The following is a 25,591-nucleotide window of genomic DNA, read 5'->3' as shown; positions in this document are numbered from 1 at the left end:
GAAAATCCAGAGCTGTATTGACGCATCCTTTAAACGATCGCATGGCCAGCTAGCTAGCTAACTATATGGACACAATCATCTATTGATAAACTAAATATTAAACAACAATTTGTCTTTGCGTATTTCGAATAGACAATCGATCTTGCAGAATGCGCGGCCAGTGTTTGGCACTTGTGGTGGCATACATTTTTTATTTGAAAAAGTCACAGCAAATTATGAAAACATTCTGCCCACACCTCTACAGAAATGTGATCAAATTTGCCATTGCACTTTCTTTCAGAAACTGTCAGGGCCCAGTTCCAACACCCAGTTCAAGCAAATAAGGGTGTTTATATGGTATGGCTCTGATTTATCAACGAAAACATGTGTATAACTTGAGTGCAACAGCTTGATAAATCCCAATAATTTGTTGCGCACGCAAATCGTAGAATCTCCATGTACGCCAAAACGTAGTATGACATTTACACATGGTTGATAATTGAGGCCCCAGAGGAGCACTGAGACTACAGAGAGAACTATCCCACTTGGCTTGGAGAGACAGAGAAACAGGGAAGAGAGAGAGCGAATGAGAGAGATAAAGCTGCTCAACTATTGTTCTCAGAAACAGAGAGAAAGGGAGGAAAAGAGGGGGGAGGAGGAAAGAGAGTCAAAGAGAGAGCGATAGCAGAGAGGGAAACAATGGAGAGAGAGAGAAAAGTAACAAGTGTGAGTAGGTAAACACTACTCCTCTATGCTTCTCCACAGCAACCGAGATAACTCAGGGGTCCATTTAATTATATTTTCTGCAGCTAGGCCATTAGGCCCAGAGAGAGGAGATAGGACCACAAACACACAGGCTACCTGCTCGTCTGGGAAAGCGTTTGTCATAAGGATGAAAAAAAAGTGTGTATCACCATACCCATCCAGTGGCAGGGAAAAACAGCATATGGTGTTGTGCCAAGGGTGGGGGTTGGAGATAAACAGTTAGCAATGACAAAAGAGGCAAACAGAACAAAAAGATGTCAACTAACCCTTAAGCCTGGGGGTCCCTGACATGATACAGTATTTCGCTTTTGTTCAAATGTTTTACAAGCAGTTTACAGCGCATTCGGAAAGTATTCAGACTACTTGACTTTTTCCAMATTTTGTTACGTTACAGCCTTATTCTAAAATCAGTCTTAAGAGTTTATAGTGTCAGAGCAAAAACCAAGCCATGAGGTCGAAGGAATTGTCCGTAAAGATCATAGAGAGGATTGTTGTCATAAGTCTCCTGTGACGATCTGAAGGATCAGGTTACAGTGGGTCCGCTCTACAGCGTGCTCTCTCTCGTAGAGGGGTCGAGAGGGAAGTTGGCTGTTATATGGTCGGTCATAAAATACGCTGCCCCTATACTCTGTAGTGTTCGAGATTAGAATGTAAACTGTGGAACACGGAGAGACACTTGGACATCAAAAGTTTGAATAATTAAACAATATTTATATTTTTGAGAATGTGGGAGTGGTCCGTGGACACTTAAGGGACAGTCATGACGAGTGCGTTTCATTTGGTGATCTCATGAAGGACAGGAAACACACATAACTGTRTCTCTTAAAGTGTACATTTCCCAGCTGTCAGGTTTACATCTAAATATTGTGAAACGTATGTGATTAAACATGAAACTATTTGTGAAAAGATGTAATGTGATGTTAACCTTCTAAATGAGAAAATATGGGTTTTCATATAAAGTGGCCACGCCCACGTGAGCATAGACATTACGTCGGCGTCATGGACTGCCCTTTTCTCAGAAGTGTATAAAAACCCACTCCTGATGAAATTTACATTAGACCAGAAAATACGGAGCTGACGCTACATGTTGAAATTGTTAAGAACTACAATTCTCTAAGTCACGGAGACAGACCATACAGCTGGAAATTACGTAAGTCTAGTACGAGAATACCGACAACTGTGGAAGCATCTATTCTATGCAACAACCATATCTACACCTGACGTATCCATTACAACAGACACTATCGGGAACCGCTTAGAAAGCGACAACTACGAAAGACATTGTGGCTTCTAGGGATGTTAACCAGAGACTCTCTGATGAACTGACTCTCCAGCAGACAGACAGGCGATTCCAACAGAGAAGACAACGACATAAGGGCGTAAATATATACATTGCAATTATTCTCGAATGAGCGGCTGTTCATGTGCAAAGGATTAGCATTTCAACTAATATAATTATCAACTGTGTGTAGTGAATCCATTTTGTCTCTCCCGCTCTTTTCCTGTCCCCACCCCTTTCCATTGTCTACCAAGCCGTCATACTGCTTTAGCCCACTAGGGACTCATCAATGCATTGTGTTAGTAACCAATATCTACTGTTTGTTCGTTATGTATTTCTGTGATTATTTAGTTAGTTAGTAAATAAATAATTAAGACAATTTGTATATAGCTGATTCATCATTTAGGCTAGGGTTCATGCAGATATTCAATGTTCAGTAATGATGTTCAGTAATGAGAATGTTCAGTAATGAGAACTGACGAGGTAATAATGATACATTAATAGAAGAATAATCGATAAATATAAAAATATCTGAAGAGTCGATTCGGGAAATAGAGATTTTCCTGTGGTGCCCTGACTTCCTAGTTAATTAAAGTTGACATGATTAGTTTAATCACGTAATAATACTTACACAGAGAATTGATTTGATAAAATAAGTCTTCACATTTAATGATAGTCACAGACACGACAATTGTATCGAGGCAGAGATCTGGGAAAGGGTACCGAAACATTTCTGCAGCATTAAAGGTCCCCAAGAACACAGTGGCCCCCATCATTTTAAATGGAAGAAGTTTGGAACCACCAAGACTCTTCCAGAGTTGGCCGCCCGGCCAAACTGAGCAATCGGGGGAGAAGGGCCTTGGTCAGGGAGGTGGCGAAGAACCCAATGGTCACTCTGATAGAGCATCACATCTGGAGGAAACCTGGCACAATCCCTACGTGAAGCATGGTGGTGGAGTTTCATGCTGTGGGGATGTTTTTCAGCCAGGGACTGGGAGACTAGTCAGGATCGAAGGAAAGATGAATAACAGAGAGATCCTTGATGAAAACCTGCTCCAGAGCGCTCAGGACCTCAGACTGGGGAGAAGTTTCACCTTCCAACAGGACAACAACCCTATGCACACAGCCAAGACCACACAGGAGTGGCTTCGGGACAAGTCTCCGTAAGTCCTTGAGTGGCCCACCAGAGCCCGGACTTGAACCCAATCAACATTCTGGAGAGCATGAAAAGTTGTGCAGCGACGCTCCCATCCAACCTGACAGAGCTTGAGAGGATCTGCAGAGAAGAATGGGTGAAACTCCCCAAATACAGGTGTGCCAAGCTTGTAGCTTCATACCCAAGAAGACTAGAGGCTCAATTGCTGCCAAAGGTGCTTAACAAAAGTACTGAGTAAAGGTCTGAATACTTATGTAAATGTAATATTTGTTTTTTATTTGTAATAAATTAGCAACATTTCTAAAAAACTGTTTTTGTTTGTTATTATGGGTATTGTGTATAGATTGATAGGGGGGGGGGAACATTTAATCAGTTTTATAATAAGGCTGTAACATAACAAAATGTGGAAAAAGTAAAGGGGTCTGAATACTTTCCGAATGCACTGTATAATCAAGTCTCACCTGGGTTTGATCATGGGCATCTCAAAGGTGATGTTCTCCACCAGCGTCGCGTTGAGCAGCCAGGGCTTCTGGGAAGCATAGGCCACAGAGCCTCTCTTCCTGCCAAGATAAACACAGTATCAAGATCAACCAACATCTCACAACTTCCTGTCTTTTCTCAATGACGCACAAAGATAAACACACTTCATGGCAGACTAGGTTCAAATGTAAAATGGTTTTGGATTGCTTTCTGTGTTGTTCAATTAACAAGGAAAGTCAGGGTATTATCTTGTTTTTTTTAATACAGGCAGTTACTTCACTGTATTGACTAGATACTGTTTGTATTTTTCTATTGTGGATAACAGTGTAAATACAGCATCTCCATAGTGACAATCTGGTGCGAGGGTCATGTGTGCTTACTGGATGTCCCCATCACCAGCTGCATCCTTGTCTGATGTGGGGCTGCAATGGCACACACACACACACACCACACACACACACACACACACACACACACACACACACACACACACACACACACACACACACACACACACACACACACACACACACACACACACACACACACACACACCAGTAAATGTATACAGTCGGCAACACAAACCAAAACAAGGCCATCGTTGCCCTATATGTGCATGTCTATCATTAGATCTTGTGTCTATAAATAAAACAAACTATTACTTCCTGCAATTTGAAGAGTCTGACTCACTCTGAATATAGAAGACGGAGTTTTTGCAAAAAGCTGCATACGTCATGGCTGGATTTAATGCGGTTGTATTTAGTCTGTTATTGCGTGTCTTTTCTTGGCGTAGTTATAATTGGTGTGACATATTAGTGAGATAAATACAAGATAGAGGAAAGAGATGGACACACACACACACACTCTCTGAGTTCCCCTGTGGTCTGCCAGGGGTGACAGGAGCTCAGCTGCCTATCCTTGGCTGCTACTTGAGAGAGGGAGAAGGGGAGCGGGAGGAGTGAAAGGGATGATGAGAGGGAGAACTAGAATATTTTTGAAAGGAAAGAGAGTTGGTTGATAAGCGTCCCAGGGTCTATCTAATGATCCTGATCACCAYAGACAGACAGGGCCAGTTGAGAGGCATGTCCCAGACAGGATGTCAGAAGGCTGTGCTCCAGTGATTAAACAGCGGATTAGATGAAGTGGAAACCAAGRGGGGAATTCTAACATCCACTTAATGGTCCCAAACAGTAAATCTTGATTCCCATGTAAAATAGCCTTTTGAGTGACCAAAACATCACCCATGTCATTTTTTCCCCAGATAAAAATGCTTAGAATTTAAGAAAATCGTCCTTTTTCTTTCATGTATAACTATCAGCAAGGCTTAAAAGACCGGCTGAGAGGGCGGAGAGCAAATAGGCTGAGTGGGAGGGGAGTTCACCTTGACTGACAGTTCTTTGACACAACTACGTCAAGAAACTCGGATGCAGCGCTGCATTGAAATAATCTCAAGCACATTTGCAGATACATAAAGAAACGAACATCAAACAAACATTTAAATTGCATGCAACATCCATCCCCGTCATACACTACCGGTCAAAAGTTTTAGAACACCTACTCATTCAAGGGTTTTTATATGTTTTTTTAAAACTATTTTCTACATTGTAGAATAATAGTGAAGACATCAAAACTATGGAATCATGTAGTAACCAAAAAAGTGTTAAACAAATTAAAATATATTTTATATTTGAGATTCTTCACTTGATGACTAGCAAACTAGCAAACACCAGACATAGATGAAAGGGGAAACCTAGAAGTATCTTTGCCATATATTAATAGGATAAACCTGTAATTATATTTGTGGACACCCTGCAGTAGAATGTTGGCACCAGTAGACTGCCTAGCTAGCTATGTAAACCACACAATTTATGCGATGATGGTTACTAGTCGGTACTTCTTTAGTTAAGTAAGAAAATAAGACGCTACCATTTGGTCATCCTACTTTGATCTTGTTTCATCCAAATACTGTATCATTCAATTTCATGAAAAACATGATTTGGACTATGCAGGACCAAAGTCAAATTGAGCATTTTACTTAAGTGGAAGTTAGGATTCACACCTAAAGTTGGGAGTAATAACTCAGACACACCGGTAGGAATGTCAAACAGAGTGCCGGCAGTCAATTTCTTAAAAGGCCTTGAAGTCCTCAGCCACTCAGCCTTGTTAAAATACTCCAAACCAGAAGGTGGCAGTAGCTTTGTTTGGCAATGCATGTCCGTGTGTGTTACTTAGTTCATGGTCTAGATTCCAGCGTTAGCTAGCTGTAGAAAGCTCTTGTTGATACTAGCCAGATTGCCACAGCTAGATAACTCCTAGTAAGATGACAAATAAATAATTTAATTCACTCTTCATTACCCTATACTGCCAGTGTCCCTTGCTAAATGTTTAGCTAGCTAGAATTCTCAGTAGCTAGCACAACATATCTAGCTAGCTATCTATCTATGGACATTGCACTAACTGGGCAGCTATAATGTAAATACTAGCTACAGTGGTTAGCTATCTTGAAGGAAGTATTTAGTGTTGTGTGCATTGCATTGCATCTGTGCCCTTAGCTAGCTACCATCCCATAGCCTACATTGCATATGAAATGTGACTGGCTCATGACATTTAACCGTGGATGTACGGACAAAATGCCCTCTTTTTTCCTTTTTGTTGTCATGTTGGTGATTCGTGCTCTCTGATTGGCTCAAAGTCAAGTTGTTGGCCACTGACGAGCTTCACAATTCAACAAGTAGAAACAGCAGGATCGTCGCTACAGGGTCGGCACGCAGTAGGTACAGCTTTTGTTCTAGCAAGAGAAGGAACGGCCTCCCACTGTGATAAGTACCTATCGGCGGTCTACCGGCAGTAAGATTATCRGTGCGTTTCATGTTTAAGGTGTAGCAGTGAGGGAACTTGTGTCTAATAACACTAAGTGAAGCAGACTTCTGCTGAGGTCTTAGGTGGGACACTGAGCTCAGATGGTGTAGTCTACAGTCAACAGTGTTGACCAGGGGTCGRCAACAGTCGTTTCACTTAGGAAATCTGTTCGTAAGTATTCCCACAAATAAAAAAAGAGAAATTATGTGATAATTTCTCAACGTAATCGAGGTATGAAATGATTGTTCCCTATTTTGGGGCTTAGTTGTGGTCAATTAGCGGCGTACAAATTATTATAATTATGTTGCGGCCCCCAGTCCCCCAACACCGTACAAAATCAGCCSGCTGCTGAATCTAGTTGCCTTCCCATGGTGTAGACTGAATCATTATTCAACATTATGAAAATATATATGAATGATGCATGAGCTGTTAAATGACTATGGCCAAAAACATGTAATTCAAACACACGATGATAATAAATGATACAACTTCACKTATTGATTAAGTCTCCCAGTCACTGCACAACAAAGTAAATACAAGAAGTCGCAGAAATGGTGTTAACGTATGGCTGTATACTGTATAGCAGTATGCTTCACAGTGAAGAAGTATAAGAAACAGTATCCTCTGGGATACGCACTGATTTGTGTCTTGAACTACTATTCGCTACTGTCCTCACAGCCTCAGGTGTACACCAATTCTATTTCTATTGGCACTACCTCATACACATCCCCCTCAAATATCCTCTCTCTCTTTCTTACAGGGCACTCTGGGATGCAACAGAGAAACCACAGGTCAGCAGCTATAACCTTGGTGGTCTGTCTGGGAGAAAAACATGTCTTTATCYCTTTATTCCATTACTCTGATAGCCCCGGCCTGCTGAGGGATTTTTACTGTTTCCAGGATTCTGTCAGCAGGTACACACACACACCTGTGGTATTCCTCGTATTTTTATATTTTTCTCTCTGCATTGTCGGGAAGGGCCTGTATCTACGCAGTTCACTGTTAGTTTACTGTTGTTTACGAAGCATGTGACAAATGCAATTCGATTTGATTTGACACACATACAAACAAACAGGCTTCCACGCACATAAGTACCACAAAAGCCACACACACACACACACCGTAGCATAGTACAAAGCTTCGTGTTTTATTACGGAAAGTAGCGGAGCAGGACAGAGATAGAGGGATTACCCAAAGACAACAGCCCGTGTGTGTCTTTTGTTGTTGTTGTGTGTGTGTGTGTGTGTGTGTTGTGTGTGTGCGCGCATGCACGATTGTCTGTGTGTGTGTGTGTGTGGTGTGTGTGTGTGTGTGTGTTGTGTGTGTGTGTGTGTGTGTGTTGTGGTGTATTGCTCCCTGTTTGGATCATGCTGTGAGTGACATCATTGACAGATGGAAAGTTGAGCTGTGTTGACAGTGATGTAGAGCATATTCAATTGTACCCTGCTATGTGTGTGAGAAAGATTGTTGCCGGAGACATAAACACAGATCCGTGTATGTCCTACCAAGACATCCTCTGTATCTCTACTGTGGATGTGTCTCTTACATCAGTGACCCCTGTTCATATTGTGTTGACCTGGCGTATCCTAGAGCTATATAAATGTTCTTACGATCCAATACATGTACATACCTCTCATCGCCTTCAGACACATACCTCTCATCGCCTTCAGAATCCAGGATGGGCAAACTGCAGAGAAAAGAAAAAGAGTTGAGAAAACAGAGGTCAGATCAATGTAAAAAGGTAGAATATTATTTAGGGCAATATTTCTTAAACTATGAAACTCATGTAGTTACAGTAGTACTAAACAGTAGTACTAAAAAAAAAGTATCATCTTAATATTTGACCCAACCTCTGTTGCCACTAGTGCTCCCTTTCACTGTGGCAGCAGTTTGGGTGCTCCTGGCTCAGTTTGAACTTCCCCAGGCCAGTAGGCACTGCTGTTGTATTTTTAGCCTTGACTAGTTGACATGTTTCCCTGAGTTCCTGGGTCAGTGTTTCTGATGGAGTGAGTTTACAGACAGAAAGGTGAGAGCTGCAGATGTAGGATCAGATTACCCACCCTCAATTCCTAACCTTAACCATTAGGAGGATAGGAAAACATCTGACTCTGGGCCAGTTTCTCGGGGCATATTTGACATACTCTGTGTTTTCACACCACCAAGCATGTAAAATGGCCAGCTCTCGATGAGACATGACCAGGGAACACAGCTGTCAACAAACATTCCRGAAGACTGATATTTAAGAATCGGATGATGTGCCACACACACTCACGCACACGTGCACACACAAGCCTTAAAGTCAAAAAAAGAAAGAAAAAGAAAGTGAGGTAGTGTGTTGAGAAGGTGTGAGGCCTGTGAGGAAAAAGGTCTTGTGACTGCAGGACAAATAACACACGGCAGAACAACTTTCACGTTAGACCAACTAATACTASTACTAATAATAGTACTAATACTGTACTGCAAGTAACTCCAGCTGTAGCACTTACACACTACTGTATGTCAGTCAATGTTAAAAACTTAGACTAAAGAAAACTGCAGAAGAAAGAGTTTGATAAAAGTCTCAAAATCCACAGAGTTCTCAACAGTTTGACAGAGAAATAGACCCAGTCACTGGAGAGGCTAACGATGTCCCAGCTATCAGAGTGAGAGCTAACGTGCCATGTAAGAGGCTATACTTATCCTCTCCTATTGTGCTTCCTTCACAAACAGGATCACCAAACTATTAGAGCTGATGACAACCAGCTTTCATCTCTTACGGAGACTCCTCATCGTTAAGGATAATTATACTCTTCATGTTCAGACCTGCAGATAAGAGATTTTTAAAACCACAATCCTGAGGCCAAATGTATTTAAATGACCATTGAACAGCAGGCGATATTCCAGATTGATTGTGATGTCATTCTGCAAGCGCATCAGTACGTATAGAGAACTGTGATCCTAATGGGAAATATTATTATCACCCAGCTAGGGCGTACAGCACATATCACAACTAAAAGATAAAAGGAACAGATACTTAGCTAGGAAGAACCTAATGTCTTTCCTGGTGACCACTCCTGATAATAGTGAGAACGAGACAATGATAATGAATCTTGGTGTGAGGAGACGCCACTTTCTCAGCCCAAATGAAAGTCTCTTCGCCCTGCTCTTTAACTCAACACAAACACCCAGAAACCGTGAGGAGAACAAACTCTACCCATTTCACCAATGCTGCAGGCTTGACAAGCAATCTACGATTAGACATATCTGATGAAAAACTGGACATGCACTGAACAACAGTCAATATCAGGCAATTACACCATTTTAGTCAACTTTTCTATTCTATTCGCGGAACCCAGAACTCATCTTGCGAACTGTTACGAGAGATTACTCGAAGTCATCATCCCAACCTCTCTGAGTATGTGCGGTGTCCTACTTCGAACATGAGGGGACCCCTCTACGGGGGTTCACAGGGATTACTACACAGGGGTGAGGGTAAGGTCGAGGGGGAGGGGATGTGGCACGGCGTAAAGACAGTGATGACAGTAGGGAGAAGTGCTGCCAGGTCAAACCAAACAAACACACTGCTGACAGAGTCCTTGTTGGAGACTGTTAGTGCCAGTTAAAGGAAACAACTGGCAAAACAATTCATTGGAGATAACATAGGTGTCGTAAGATCACAACCACAGAGTCTTAGCTACTGTTTTGATTTAATGGGTGTAATGGATGGGACCATACTCRCACACTTTGGCTTACATAGAGGATTAGACCTGTGGTCTAAAAGGGCTAGCTGCTAGCTTTTCTCATAGGCCAACCTGGCACAATTAGCCACTATGCTGAGTACAACCAGCTGAGCACATAATTATATCTGGTAAAAAAAATAACGAATCAACCTATCGGAGACATCACACTGTAGAGCCACCATCCAATCGCATTTGTTAAACAGATCAACTTGGCTACCAGTTGGATGTTCTAAAACCTCAAGGTTTAATTTGTTACTCTTGACTTGGTCTAAAAAGTGGTGTACCAATATATTGGCACCGTTTCACATACAACCATGTGATTTTACAAATAAATATTTATTTTTGTAACTAAAGCGTAAAAAAAGTTGATAGTGGTATTGTCAAATAGCTGTATTGTATAACAGTTACTATCACTGACTGGTGGTACAGTCCACTAAGGCATTTAGGCCTAAGTTTGAGGGCTATAACGGCAGTGAGTTTGAAGCCTTCTTATGGCATGTTAAAAAAAAAAAAGGGRAAAAAWAAGGAAATAAAACTTCACTGCTGGGCCTAGGCACCCCGTCCTTAAGTTTTAAATTAAATKAAMAWTTTTAAACACCTGAAACAGCTTTTTCCTGCAATCTAGAKCCATAAMCATTATGCTTAATTCTATGACAAAAATCTGTATATCTTTCTGCATATCTAAGCATATCTTTTGAGCTGTCTGTATCATCCTAACTCGTGGTTCTTTGTTTGTTATATAATAATGTGCAAAACTAATGAAGGACATTTTTATTTGCAGTGTACAAACATGACATGATGAACAGGAATGACATTTACTCTCACGGGTGGCCAAAATATTTCTCTGAAGAAGCCTCCTGAAAATGTGTTTAACAAAGGTTATGCTGTGCTATCGCAAATTACGGTGACTTTGATGATGACAACAATGATGCTGCTGATTAAAAACATTACACATGATGATAATGATGACGATGATGACGACGACRACAAGGATGATGATGATGACTATGCTGGAAAACAACATCCCACAAAAAAGATCTGACCCAACAGTTCAAAGTCAAACTGTCCACAGGAAGCTCAGGACATTAGCCAACCCCTGATCCCCACCACAGTAACGTTCCACTCTAAACATCACATTAAATCCTTTATGAGGGCACAGCCTAAATAGCCTTTGTCTAACTCTGTTTATATGATAAGTGTGTGGGATGGCGCCAGCCGCCAGGGTGTAGGTTGGGCTCCAGTATCTGAGGACGTGCCAGCTTGTCCCTGGCATGAGGACCAGAGAGGGTGTGTTTGGCTGACAGGGGGACAATCAGGTATCTGATCTTTATGAAGAGACAGAGAGTAGACTGACCATGGACAGGTGGCCAGTCACAAAGCCAAAGCCTGAGTACAAACTCAATGTAGATACTTACACATTAACACCAAGGCTCAAGACCTTATCTATCCTTTCATTCAATCTCTCCCCTGTGCCATCTCTCTCTGGCCCCCTTGGAASTCTATGTCATCCCCTTAATTCTCCCCCTTAACTCTGTCTCCCTCCTTCCCTCCCTACAGTGTGGCTTTTTTATCTTTCCTTTTATCTTTCATTAGGTGGGAGGATCTGAGCAGAGACGGGCCGTATTTCATGTATTTTACATGTATTTTACATGTCGTATTTCAATTACTTTTGAGTATTTTGTCCTTTGCATTTCACCAACCTGAACTACAATCCAATGCATTTTGGAACAAGATACTTTCGAGACCTCTAATTTGTATTTTCATTCTTCATAGCGGTTCATTTTGTGGCCCCCTTTCATCCTGCATTGGTATCAGAAGTCTGATGGCACTATGGTGTGATAAGAGTGTCTGATAAAGGACCAAAATGTACAGTTGAAGTCGGAAGTTTACATACACTTAGGTTGGAGTCATTAAAACTCGTTTTTCAACCACTCCACACATTTCTTGTTAACAAACTATAGTTTTGGCAAGTCGGTTAGGACATCTACTTTGTGCATGACACAAGTCATATTTCCAACAATTGTTTACAGACAGATTCTTTCACTTATAATTCACTGTATCACAATTCCAGTGGGTCAGAAGTTTACATACAGTAAGTTGACTGTGCCTTTAAACAGCTTGGAAAATTCCAGAAAATTATGTTATGGCTTTTTGAGTCAATTGGAGGTGTACCWGTGGATGTATTTCAAGGCCTACCTTCAAACTCAGTGCCTCTTTGCTCGACATGATGGGAAAATCATAAGAAATCAGCCAAGACCTCCACAAGTCTGGTTCATCCTTTGGAGCAATTTCAAAATGCCTGAAGGTACCACATTCATCTGTACAAACAATAGTACGCAAGTATAAATACCATGGGACCACGCAGCCGTCATACCGCTCAGGAAGGAGACGCGTTCTGTCTCATAGAGATGTGCGAAAAGTGCAAATCAATCCCAGAACAACAGCAAAGGACCTTGTGAAGATGCTGGAGGAAACAGGTACAAAAGTATCTATATCCACAGTAAAACGAGTCCTATATCGACATAACCTGAAAGGCCGCTCAGCAAGGAAGAAGCCACTGCTCCAAAACCGCCATAAAAATTGCACAACTGCACATGGAGACAAAGATCATACTTTTTGKMGAAATGTCCTCTGGTCTGATGAAACAAAAATGGAACTGTTTGGCCATAATGACCATCATTATGTTTGGAGGAAAAAGGGGGARGCTTGCAAGCCGAAGAACACCATCCCAACCGTGAAGCACGGGAGTGGCAGCATCATGTTGTGGGAGTGCTTTCCTGCAGGAGGGACTGGTGCACTTCACAAAACAGATGGCATCATGAGGCAGGAAAATGATGTGGATATATTGAAGCAACATCTCAAGACATCAGTCAGGAAGTTAAAGCTTGGTCGCAAATGAGTCTTCCAAATGGACAATGACCCCAAGCATACTTCCAAAGTTGTGGCAAAATACCTTAAGGACAACAAAGTCAAGGTATTGGAGTGGCCATCACAAAGCCCTGACCTCAATCCCATAGAAAATTTGTGGGCAGAACTGAAAAAGCGTGTGCGAGCAAGAAGGCCTACAAACCTAACTCAGTTACACCAGCTCTGTTAGGAGGAATGGGCCAAAATTCACCCAACTTATTGTGGGAAGCTTGTGTAAGGCTACCCGAAACGTTTGACCGAAGTTMAACAATTTAAAGGCAATGCTACCAAATACTAATTGAATGTATGTAAACTTCTGACCCACTGGGAATGTGATGAAATAAATAAAATCTGAAATAAATCATTATCTCTACTATTATTCTGACATTTCACATTCTTAAAATATAGTGGTTATCCTAACTGACCTAAGACAGGGAATTTTTACTAGGATTAAATGTCAGGAATTGTGAAAAACTGAGTTTAAATGTATTTGGCTGTGTACGTAAACGTCCGACTTCAAATGTAAATGTAAAAATTAACACTTCCAAAGCACGCTGGGTATTTTTCCTAATGAGCTCCGCCCCTGAAACAAGGCCAATAATAATATCCAGTGGGAGTGGCAGACATTTTTATCCAGAGCAACTAAAAGTCACACAATATAACAGAATAGATTAACCGGAATGACTTTTACTCTCACGGTGGCCAAAAATAACTATCTGAAAGCCTCGCCCCTACTAAGCCACGCCTACAGTCTTCTGATCTGACCCGGTGGATTATCGCTCCATAAACCAGAATCAACAACCCAACTTAAAAAAGTTAACAATGGGCTGTTTGTGACCCAACTGGCTGGATCAAAAACCCAACGTGTGTTCTGTCCAATAATTGGGTTGTTTTTAACCCAGCTTTTTTTTGAGTGCAGTGCATTCAACTAAGGTAGATAAACAACCACATATTACAGTCATAGCAAGTCAAACATTTTTGTTACTGTTACTGAAGATGGCGCCGACAGATAGGGCAGCTCTGCTTCTAAGCAACTGTCGTGACGTGACTCTCATTAATGTGATGACTTATCTATTGAATAATTACTTACTATGTTTAATTGTTACTGTATTCAATTAATCATGTAACAATTAACTCAGTGATTTGGGGCACCACGGGATAAGTTGTTTACAGAGTTACCGTCTCCTGAATTAACTCAAGAATATATATAGATAAGTCACTAATTCCTAATTTCCTCATATCAGTCTCATTCTGAACGTCGCAGACTTCGTGAATCTGCACAAACCCGAGTCTTTCTAATCATTCCGTACCACACAAATTGATTTTGTTATTTATTTACTAACAAACTAAATGATAACACAGGATACACACACACGGTATAGGTTATTTATTAGAAACTTAATATGGGGACAACAGGTCCTGTCACGTCCTGACCATAGTTCTTATGTGTTGTGCTTGTTTTAGTGTTGGTCAGGACGTGAGCTGGGTGGGCATTCTATGTTGTGTGTCTAGTTTGTCTGTTTCTGTGTTCGGCCTAATATGGTTCTCAATCAGAGGCAGCTGTCAATCGTTGTCCCTGATTGAGAATCATATATAGGTGGCTTGTTTTGTGTTGGGATTTGTGGGTGGTTGTTTCCTGTCTCTGTTTTTTGTCTGCACCAGAAAGGACTGTATCGGTTTTGCCACATTTGTAAGTGTTCACGTTTTCGTCTGTCTATTCGTTTAATTAAAGATATTGAACACGGAATACGCTGCGTCTTGGTCCGATCCCTGTTACACCCTCTCTTCTCATGAAGAGAGGGAAGGCTGCCGTTACAGGTCCCTAGCGGACTAACACAATATGACACTTGTTACACAAGATGGAGAGTTAGCGAGAGAGAGAAAGAGAAGCAACACATGGATACATTTGGGAACTACGCTCACAGTAGTCCTAATACCTTGCCCCGAACTGCCGCTCTTTTGGGTAAGAAGTAATGCATGTATTTACGTGTTGAAGGTCTTTATCGGGTATATCTGTTGGGCCCAGGCCTTCGTGGAAAAGGTTACGCTGTGTGATAAGAGTTTGATTGGGCCTTCTTCTTCGGATGGCCTTCTCCTTCGTTCTCAGGTGTAAGTCTCTGATTGTCCACAAGAGGTCACAATGTCCTTCTTCTTAGTGGTCTGTTTACTTGCACTCGGTCTGGAAGAGTGGTCTTYTGAGGACGGCTAATCAGCCTTGTCGATGAACCCCAGGAGTGGTAATGAGAGCATTGTAGGCGACGATGATTTGAAGAGAATAACTGGATGGTCCTACGTAAATTCACTTCCTTAGATACAGTACTTAGAACAGCTACTCAACCGTAGCATTGATTGGTAGAGGCTCCTTTGTCTTCTTCAACCTCGTATTGCGTTTCAGGGTCGTGACTAATGTAGACCTAGCTGCAGCCTGTGGTCCTTTTAGTCTGGTATGTTAATTCTTAACTCAATCTTTTATACCCTTGGGTAGAAAGGGGGCGTTTTCGCCATGCTGAAAYGCTCTCTGGGTTCCCTGAGGCGTGGCTAGTTACGAGGCAAAGTATCCTAATTATTATGATCTCATTAGAGAACTAAAATCACAATCCTATCATCACAAAAACATTCTCTTCATCCTTGATATTTTCTACACCACGTAAAGGATGTAAACCTGATACACACAAAAGCTCCTCAAGTGTAAAACCTYTCAAGTGACAATGTTTTYGTTATAACATCTTTATACAATTTTTTTAAGTAATCAGAGAGGGCTCTGTAGACACTGATCCACTGTCCTGATCTTTGGATCCTGACAGGAGTCTTTATTTGTAGCTTTTATTTCAAATTTTTATTTAGGTATTTTAAAAAAAATGTATTGTTCGTTAAGGGATTGTAAGTAAACACCTGTTGTCTTCGGCGCATGTCACAAATAAAATTTGATGACACAACTTTGCAGTATTTAGTTTTTTTATTTCTTACATTATTAGCCCAGGATTTTTTTGTGTGTCATTACATACAGACGGAAATAACTTTTGGATATCAGAGCGGCAGTAACTCATGACTGGGAATACGACTTTCCCGAATTGGATCCTTTGTTTGTACCCCCCAGGGCAATTGAACTGATTCCAGATGCTGATCCAAAACACCGCCGGAGGAGAAGAGGTATTCAGAGTGGACTTCTAATCCAACTCAGGAGACGCGCACACCATCCACCGCTTCCGAGTATATTACTCCCTATTGTTCAGTCTCTGGATAATAACGTAGACGAGCTCAGGGCGAGAATCTCCTTCCAGAGAGACATCAGGGATTGTAACATACTCTGTTTCACAAATATGGCTCTCGGGATATACTGTCTTTGTCCAGTCAGCCAGCAGGGTTCTCAGTATATCGCGCAGACAGGAATAAAGAGCTCTCTGGGAAGAAGAAAGGTGAGGATGTATGTTTCATGACTAAYCACTCATGGTGTGATTGTGATAACATACAGAAACTCAAGTCCTTTTCTTCACCCAACCTAGAATACCTCACAATCAAATGCCGACCGTATTACCTCCCAAGAGAATTCTCTTTGGTTAAAGTCACAGCCATGTATATTCCCCCACAAGCCGATCCCACGACGGCCCTCAAAGAACTTCACTGGACTTTATGCAAACTGGAAACCACATATCCCGAGGCCGCATTTATTGTAGCTGGGGATTTTAACAAAGCAAATATGAGGAAAATGCTACCGAAGTTCTATCAACACATTGACTGTAGTACCCACGCTACTAAAACACTCGACCACTGCTACAACTTACGGGAAGCCAACAAGGCCCTCACCCACCCTCCCTTCGGCAAATCTGATCATGACTCTGTTTTGATCCTCCCTTCCTATGGGCAGAAACTCAAACAGGAAGTACCCGTGCTAAGGACTATGCAACGCTGGTCTGACCAATTGGAATCACGCTTCAAGATTGTTTTGATCACGCGGACTGGGATATGTTCCCGGGTAGACTTCGAGAATAACATCTGACGAATACACAGATACGGTGACTGAGTTTATAAAGAAGCGTATAGGAGATGTTGTATCCACTGTGACTATTAAAATCGACTCTAACCAGAAACCGTGGATAGATGGCAGAGTTCGTGCAAAACTGAAAGCACAAACCACCGCATTTAACCATGGCAAGGTGACTGGGAATATAGCCGACTACAAACAGTGTAGGTATTCTCTCCGTAAGGCAATGAAACTGGCAAAACGTCAGTAKAGASACAAAGTGGAGTCACAATTCAACGGCTCAGACACAAGACGTATGTGGCATGGTATACAGACAATCACGAACAACAAAGGGGAAACCAGCCACGTCGCGGACACCGACATCTTGCTTCCGGACAAGCTAAAAACTTTCTGCGCCCACTTTGAGGATAACAGTGCCACYGACGCGGCCCGCTACCAAGGACTGTGGGCTCTCCTTCTCTGTGGCCGACGTGAGTAAGACATTAAAGCGYGTTAACCCTTGCAAGGCTGCCGACCTAGACGGCATCCCTAGCCGCATCCTCAGAGCACGCGCAGACCAGCTGGCTGGATTGTTTACGGGCATATTTCATCTCTTCCTATCCCAGTTTGCTGTCCCAACATGCTTCAAKATGTCCACCATTGTTCCTGTACCCAAGAAAGCAAAGGTAACTGAACTATAAATGACTATCGCCCCGTAGCACTCACTTCTGTCATCATGGAGTGCTTTGAGAGGCTAGTTATGGATCATATCACCTCTACCTTACATGACACCCTAGACACACTTCAATTTGCTTACCGCCCCAATAGATCCACAGACGATGCAATCACCATCGCACTTATCCCATCTGGACAAGAGGAATACCTATGTAAGAATGCTGTTCATTGACTATAGCTCAGCATTCAACACCATAGTACCCTCCAAGCTCATCATTAAGCTTGAGGCCCTGGGTCTGAAMCCCGCCCTGTGCAACTGGGTCCTGGACTTCCTGACGGGCYGCCCCCAGGTAGGTGAAGGTAGGAAACAACACCTCCACTTCGCTGATCCTCAACACAGGGGCCCCACAAGGGAGCGTGCTCAGCCCCCTCCTGTACTCCCTGTTCACCCCTGACTGCGTGGCCACGCACGCCTCCAACTCAATCATCAAGTTTGCAGATGACACAACAGTAGTAGGCCTGATTACCAACAATGACGAGACAGCCTACAGAGAGGAGTTGAGGGCCCTGGGAGTGTGGTGCCAGGAAAATAACCTCTCACTCAATGTCGACAAAACAAAGGAGCTGATCGTGGATTTCAGGAAACAGCAGAGGGAGCACACCCATATCCACATCAACTGGCCGCAGTGGAGAAGGTGGAAAGCTTCAAGTTCCTCGGCATACACATCACTGACGATCTGAAATGGTCCACCCACACAGACAGTGTGGTGAAGGCGCAATAGCACCTAATGTCACAGGAAAACAACCACCCGAGCCACTGCCTGTTCACCCCGCTATCATCCAGAAGGCGAGGTCAGTACAGGTGCATCAAAGCTGGGACCGAGAGACTGAAAAACAGCTTCTATCTCAAGGCCATCAGACTGTAAACAGCCATCACTAGCTGGCGTCCACCCGGTTACGTAACCCTGCACCTTTTGGCTGCTTCCCAATATACATAGACTTGAAATCACTGGCCACTTTAATAATGGAACACTAGTCACTTTAATAATGTTTACATATTTTTGCTTTACTTATCTCATATGTATATACTGTATTCTATTCTACTGTATTTTAGTCTATGCCACTCCAACATCGCTCATCCTAATATTGATATATTCCTTAMTTCCATTCTTCTACTTTTAAGTTGTGTGTATTGTTGTGAATTGTTAGCAATTACTGCACTGTTGAAGCTAGAAAAACAAGTATTTAGCTACACCCGCAATAACATCTGCTAAACATGTGTATGTGACAAATAAACATTGATTTGATTTGAACATGAAAATGTATTTTTTTATTTYGAAACGACAAAATACCTCAATATACCTGTATCTTATGTAAATACAAYATTTAGCTAAATTATTTGGTATTTTAGTTTGATAYGTTGGTCTTTAGAGTATCTCAGTCAGGCTTGTGGGACCACATACAAATGACTGAGCAAGCATCACTCCTTAAACTCCTGACTCACACATATCCCTACACCTTGGGTGAGCAACACAGATCTAGAGAGAGCAGAGTTTCCATCACTTACTTCAGTTTCTCTGAACCTACACAGCATTTGACATGAGGAGAATTTGTGACAAAAGCTCTTTAAGCGGCCAGTAAATCAGCGAAATCCTATTAGTTATATGACTTGGAGGAGGAAGAAGTAACAGAGTCAGACAGTGGTATATTGATGTTAATTAAATGGCCCTGAGAGCTGCAGTATTTATCTCCCCATCGCAACACACATAAAACAAACACATTCGCTTCCCCAGACAGACTCATTACAAGAKAATTGGTGCTGTAGAGCATTTTATATAGCTGAGAGAGGTAAACTGCCAGTCTTCTGTTGACTGCCGCTACCTGGCTCTCTGTGGAGTCAACACACCTTTCACCTCTAATCTTTGACCTTTAGAATTTACATCATCCAAGCTCAGGTCACACAAACCTATACTGTAATTCAATAGTCCTTTTCTTTGATTTGGATGAGAAAGATGCTTGAGAAACTGTTTAGTATGTCCATCCTACTAGTACATAGTTGTCTGTCAGTCCGTCCATCTATCTGTGATGTCTGCGGTGTGAGTAGTAATTTCATCCAGTCTTACCTGTTCCAGGTGACAGTCCCAGAGACTCTCTGCATCTCTCCCAGAGCTGCCAGCAGCAGGGACGACTTCCCACAACCCACCTGGCCCACGATCATAGTCAGCTGACCTGAGAGAGACACACACACAGAAGACATGAGTGGAAAATATTGCGATTAGAGAGAAAGATAGAGAGAGATGGAGGGATAGGAGGAGGGAGTAGTAGTGATTCCTCTAGTGATTCCTCTGATAGTGTATGAATACCATGGCATTTAACCTTCCTCCAGGATCAGAGCCTTACCAAAGGGAACCTTGATGTCTACGTTAGACAGGGTAGGAGGTCCGTCTGTCCAGGTGAAATATCCGCTGGTTATCTGGAGAGAGAAAAATAAATAAAACATTACACACGCCGATCAAAGCAAATGTCAAACACTGAATGTCAAGCAGTCAGACCAGGAGAGGCTCCCTGGCAGCACACTGATGAGACTGAACGACAGATTGAACGTCTATCTAGTCCTGCTACCTCCCACTCACCCTGAGGCAGAGGTCTTGGTCCCTCTCCTGGGGGGGCGGGTCGCCTCCCTTGTGGCTGTAGTTGTTCCAGCAGTCTTCCCTGGGGGGCCTCTTCCTGTTCACCACCTTCAGGGGCTGGGAGGGGCGCAGGGAGGGAACAGGCCATGGCTTAGGCTTTTTAAAGGACAACTATGGACACCACAGAGAGTAGTGGTGGAGGTGGTGGGTGGTGAGTGTAAGTGAGGTGGAGGAAGGAGGATAGAACATACAGAGTGAAGAGAAACAGTTAATAATTCATTGAAGTGCACTCTGCCTGTGAGTGAGTGGTTGAGTGTGTAAGAATTGCTGGGGGCAGGAAAGTCTCTTTGTGGGAGCGCTGTGTACTTGCGTGTGTGTGTGTGTGTTTGTGTATGCAAGTGTGTGTGTGTGTGGATACGTTCGAATGTGTTCATGTGTGTCCCTACTCACCACAGCCTGGTACTTGCTGTTGTGGTTGCTGGGGCCAGCGGGCATGGTAGCGTTGGGCTCCTGCTCGTCTCCAATCTCATCACTACTGAAGAACTCACTCAGCTTCTGGGCACTGAAGAGAGGACATGGGAAGCCACAGATCCATTTCACATTTTCACATTTCAGAGTGGGTTACAGGAAGGAAAAGTTACCGCATTGAAGATGGGATAGGGAACAACACATTTAAAATGCACAGGTAACTCTCCTGGTAGAATCATCTGATCAAAGAATGTTAAAAATGGAGAAGCGAAAAGGTTTAATTTCCTAAAGCAAGTCTCCAGACTATCTGAAATGAATAAAGTAAAAAAAGTATTCCGTTTTTATGTTCCTTCAGCTACCTGCTTCAGTACATCTGGAATAAACTAAGCCATAATGATTAGTATAAGCTTGGAATACAATATAGGCCTTGCTGTACATCTACCAGTAAATGAGGTTCAGTCAGCAGTGACATACTCCTACACTCCAGGCTATTCAGCGAGCCACACACCGCATCATTCATTTGGAGAGTTCTYATTGGACCATACATTTTGTGGAATATGACTCAGTAAGCTGAAGCTGAGGCTTGGGTGGTTGGGGTCTTTGCCGATTTTCCGGGCCTTCTTTTCACACCGCTGATATACAGGTCCTGGATGGCAGGGAGCYCGGCCCCAGCGATGTACTGGGCTGCCTGCACAACACTCGGTAGTTCTTAGGAACAGGGATGATGGTAGTCATCTTAAAACACGTGGGGATTACAGACTGGGACAAGGAGAGGTTGAAAATGACAGTGAATACGCTTAGCAGCTGTTGGGGCCGTCGGGGCCCGCAGCCTTGCAGGTGTTGACCTGATTTAAAGACCCTTTTCACCTCGGCCTCAGAGAGCGAGATCACCCAGTCCTCTGGGTCGGTGACGGCCCTCACACCCGGCTCCATGTTGTTGTTGTCAAAGGATGCATAAAATGCATTGAGTTTGTCTGGTAGTGAGGCATCGTTGGGCAGATCTCCGTTTTGGTCTTCCTTCGTAATCCGTAATAGACTGTATTGTGTGCGAGGATCTCTTGAACCAAAGCCAGTGCAGTAGAGTAGAGTAGGCAGCATATGCTCCAGCTCCACTGCAGAATGGCAGCAAGCAGATGGTACTATCGACGGCTAGGTCAATACCAGGCTGTTACAGGGATCATAAGGTCATCTTGACCATAAACGGAACAGACTTAGGTTACCCGTGAGATACAGCATCACATCCAACCTGTTGTCACCATAGAGATGAATAACGATAGGATCTCTATGGCTGTGACTCAGTGCAAGTCATTGCGTGTCATTGAGTAAGGAACTAGCGGTTTCAGTGGGATACAAATGGGATGTAGATTGACAATTTCTCCGTCACTGGTTCGACAGGATTAGGATACACGTACTGCCTCCATTTACCAGAGATCAGCTCGACCCCATTGATTTTCTCGAGACTTCCATTCATCCTCTCAGGATGCAAAGGAAACCCCCGACTCTGTATGGATGACTGATTCAACAAAGTACTGAGTAAAGGGTCCAAATGCTTATGTAAATGTGATATTTMATTTATATACACTGCTCAAAAAAATAAAGGGAACACTTAAACAACACAATGTAACTCCAAGTCAATCACACTTCTATGAAATCAAACTGTCCACTTAGGAAGCAACACTGATTGACAATAAATTTCACATGCTGTTGTGCAAATGGAATAGACAAAAGGTGGAAATTATAGGCAATTAGCAAAACACCCAAAAAGGAGTGATCTCTGCAGGTGGTGACCACAGACAACTTCTCAGTTCCTATGCTTCCTGGTGATGTTTTGGTCACTTTTGAATGCTCGGCGTGCTCTCACTCTAGTGTAGCATGAGACGGAGTCTACAAACCCCACAAGTGGCTCAGGTAGTGCAGTTCATCCAGGATGGCACATCAATGCGAGCTGTGGCAAAAAGGTTGCTGTGTCTGTCAGCGTAGTGTCCAGTAGATGAGGCACTACCAGGAGACAGGCCAGTACATCAGGAGCGTGGAGGAGCGCCGTAGGAGGGAAACAACCCAGCAGCAGGACGCGCTACCTCGCCTTTGTGCAAGGAGGTGCACTGCCAGAGCCCTGCAAAATGACTCCAGCAGGCCACAAATGTGCATGTGTCTGCTCAAACGGTCAGAAACAGACTCCATGAGGCTGAGTCCACAGTGGGGTTGTGCTTACAGCCCAGCACCGTGCAGGACGTTTGGCATTTGCCAGAGAACCCAAGATTGGCAAATTCGCCACTGGCGCCCTGTGCTCTTCACAGATGAAAGCAGGTTCACACTGAGCCATGAGCACATGTGACAGACGTGACAGAGTCTGGAGCGCCGTGGAGAATGTTCTGCTGCCTGCAACATCCTCCAGCATGACCGTTGTGCGGTGGGTTCAGTCATGGTGTGGGGTGGCATTTCTTTGTGGGCGCCACAGCCCTCCATGTGCTCGCCAGAGGTAGCCTGACTGCATTAGGTACCGAGATGAGATCCTCAGACCCTTGTGAGACCATATGCTGACACATGCACATTTGTGGCCTGCTGGAGGTCATTTTGCAGGCTCTGGCAGTGCACCTCCTTGCACAAAGGCGGAGGTAGCGGTCCTGCTGCTGGGTTTGTTGCCCTCCTACGGCCTCCTCCACGTCTCCTGATGTACTGGCCTGTCTCCTGGTAGTGCCTCCATGCTCTGGACACTACGCTGACAGACACACAGCAACCTTTTTGCCACAGCTCGCATTGATGTGCCATCCTGGATGAACTGCACTACCTGAGCCACTTGTGTGGGTTGTAGACTCCGTCTCATGCTACCACTAGAGTGAGAGCACCGCCAGCATTCAAAAGTGACCAAAACATCAGCCAGGAAGCATAGGACTGAGAAGTTGTCTGTGGTCACCACCTGCAGAATCACTCCTTTTTTGGGGGTGTCTTGCTAATTGCCTATAATTTCCACCTTTTGTCTATTCCATTTGCACAACAGCATGTGAAATTTATTGTCAATCAGTGTTGCTTCTAAGTGGACAGTTTTGATTTCATAGAAGTGTGATTGACTTGGAGTTACATTGTGTTGTTTAAGTGTTCCCTTTATTTTTTTGAGCAGTGTATATATATATATATATATATGGGTTAAATAGTAATCCGTCCGTCCGTCCGCCCCCCCCCATCAATCTACACACTAACCATAATGACAAAGCAAAAATAGGTTTTTAGAAAATGGTGCATACAGTATGCATGTGTATATATATATATGATGGGGGGTGGACGGGGGGGGGTGGACGGACGACTATTTAACCCATTTTAGAAGAAGGCTGTAACATAACATTCCAAATGCTCTATATATGTTTATGATGTTCGATGCAGTCGTTATGCTATTTTGTATGATAGGATGGGTAATGAGGAATAGGGTAGAAGGGTGACAACACAATTACAGCAGTTAATCAAATTGTCAATTTAGAAAAAGTAAATGTTACTGACAGAAACAGACAGGTGTTTTAGTGATTGACTTCAATTTAGCTTCACCACAATTACACTTTATTTTGGTAAATCTGACATGAATTCAGCTTAACTCAACATTAACAGAAAACGGTAATTTAGACAATAATTTGGGGTATTATCAACAGTCAAATACTGTGAAATGTTTTACTGCAGAATACTGTAAATGATGGTGCATTGTGGGAAAATGGTGTGGGCATGGATATAATTGCTGTATTTCAAATGGTACACTGTAAATACTTTCCTTTAACAGTACATTACAGTAAAGAAAGCACTTTATTTTGAATGTATGGTAACATACTGTACTTTATACTACTTTATAGTAACTTACAGGTAACTAGCTGCCAGTAAGTTACCGTAAAAACAAGTTACATTTGTTACAGTGTATTGTAATTCCATCCCACAGAATACAGTACCCTACTGTATTTTTGAAGCACCAAAAACCTTTTGACCACTAGTGGGTGCATGGCATTGTTGTTTCTGTCTCATTAACATATTTTGAGGCATGCCTTGTAAGAGGCTATATTTGTTGCATCCGTTAGTGAGAGTGCTGTACCAATTTAGTCGTGCCCAATCAATTCAAAATGTATAGGGGACAAATTGGAGAAACAGCAAGTCTTCAACCTTCAATGGTTGAACATTTTGCCATGTTCTTTTGGTCTGTTTTGCCTTGTAGTCACTGCCAGTTTKGAAACATTTGTTAAGGCTTCTAGAAGTGCAAAGTGATATAAAACACCAACTATTCATTGATATGCTGTAATGTGTAAACACATTACCTAGTAACCRTCCTGCTTGCACCTGTAATTACAGTAAAATACAAACCCCTCCCCTCAGTGAATGTCATTCATTATGTTTACAGTAGCATTACATTTTTTACAGTATAATACAGTCAATTCTATGGTATTGTACTGTGTGTCATTACACAGTTCTTGCTTTGAGACTGTATTMAAATTACAGTAGGTGTACTGCAATGTGAAATACAGTAACTTACCTACCACTAGCTGCCTGTAATTGTGTGTCCATGATACACAGCTCACCTGACCAGGGCCTTGACTGTGGATCGCACCACGCTGGAGAGCAGGAAGAGAGGAGTGACCAGGATGTGAAACAGGGATAAGGACGCRAAGGCCACAGCAGGTGACAGGTCAGCCTCCTCAGAGATGTGCACATGGACCACAAACGTCTACAGGAAGATGACGGGAG

The 25,591-nt window shown here is 42.9% G+C and overlaps 1 protein-coding gene across 1 annotated transcript in view; it reads right to left on the bottom strand.

The window, feature by feature from the left end:
* Positions 1 to 25,591, bottom strand: part of LOC111962152 (ATP-binding cassette sub-family C member 8-like) — a 141,341-nt gene that overhangs the window by 47,277 nt on the left and 68,473 nt on the right. Inside the window, 8 exon segments of the mRNA XM_070442952.1 lie at positions 3,641 to 3,739; positions 4,040 to 4,081; positions 8,173 to 8,205; positions 19,904 to 20,009; positions 20,181 to 20,253; positions 20,414 to 20,527; positions 20,861 to 20,972; positions 25,426 to 25,571. Of these exon segments, the coding sequence (XP_070299053.1) occupies positions 3,641 to 3,739; positions 4,040 to 4,081; positions 8,173 to 8,205; positions 19,904 to 20,009; positions 20,181 to 20,253; positions 20,414 to 20,527; positions 20,861 to 20,972; positions 25,426 to 25,571 (725 nt within the window).

This window comes from Salvelinus sp. IW2-2015, linkage group LG4q.1:29, assembly GCF_002910315.2.
Source record: "Salvelinus sp. IW2-2015 linkage group LG4q.1:29, ASM291031v2, whole genome shotgun sequence".
Taxonomy (NCBI): domain Eukaryota; kingdom Metazoa; phylum Chordata; class Actinopteri; order Salmoniformes; family Salmonidae; genus Salvelinus; species Salvelinus sp. IW2-2015.
The sequence above is the reverse complement of the archived record's forward strand: the minus strand, read 5'-3'. Positions and strand labels throughout refer to the sequence as shown.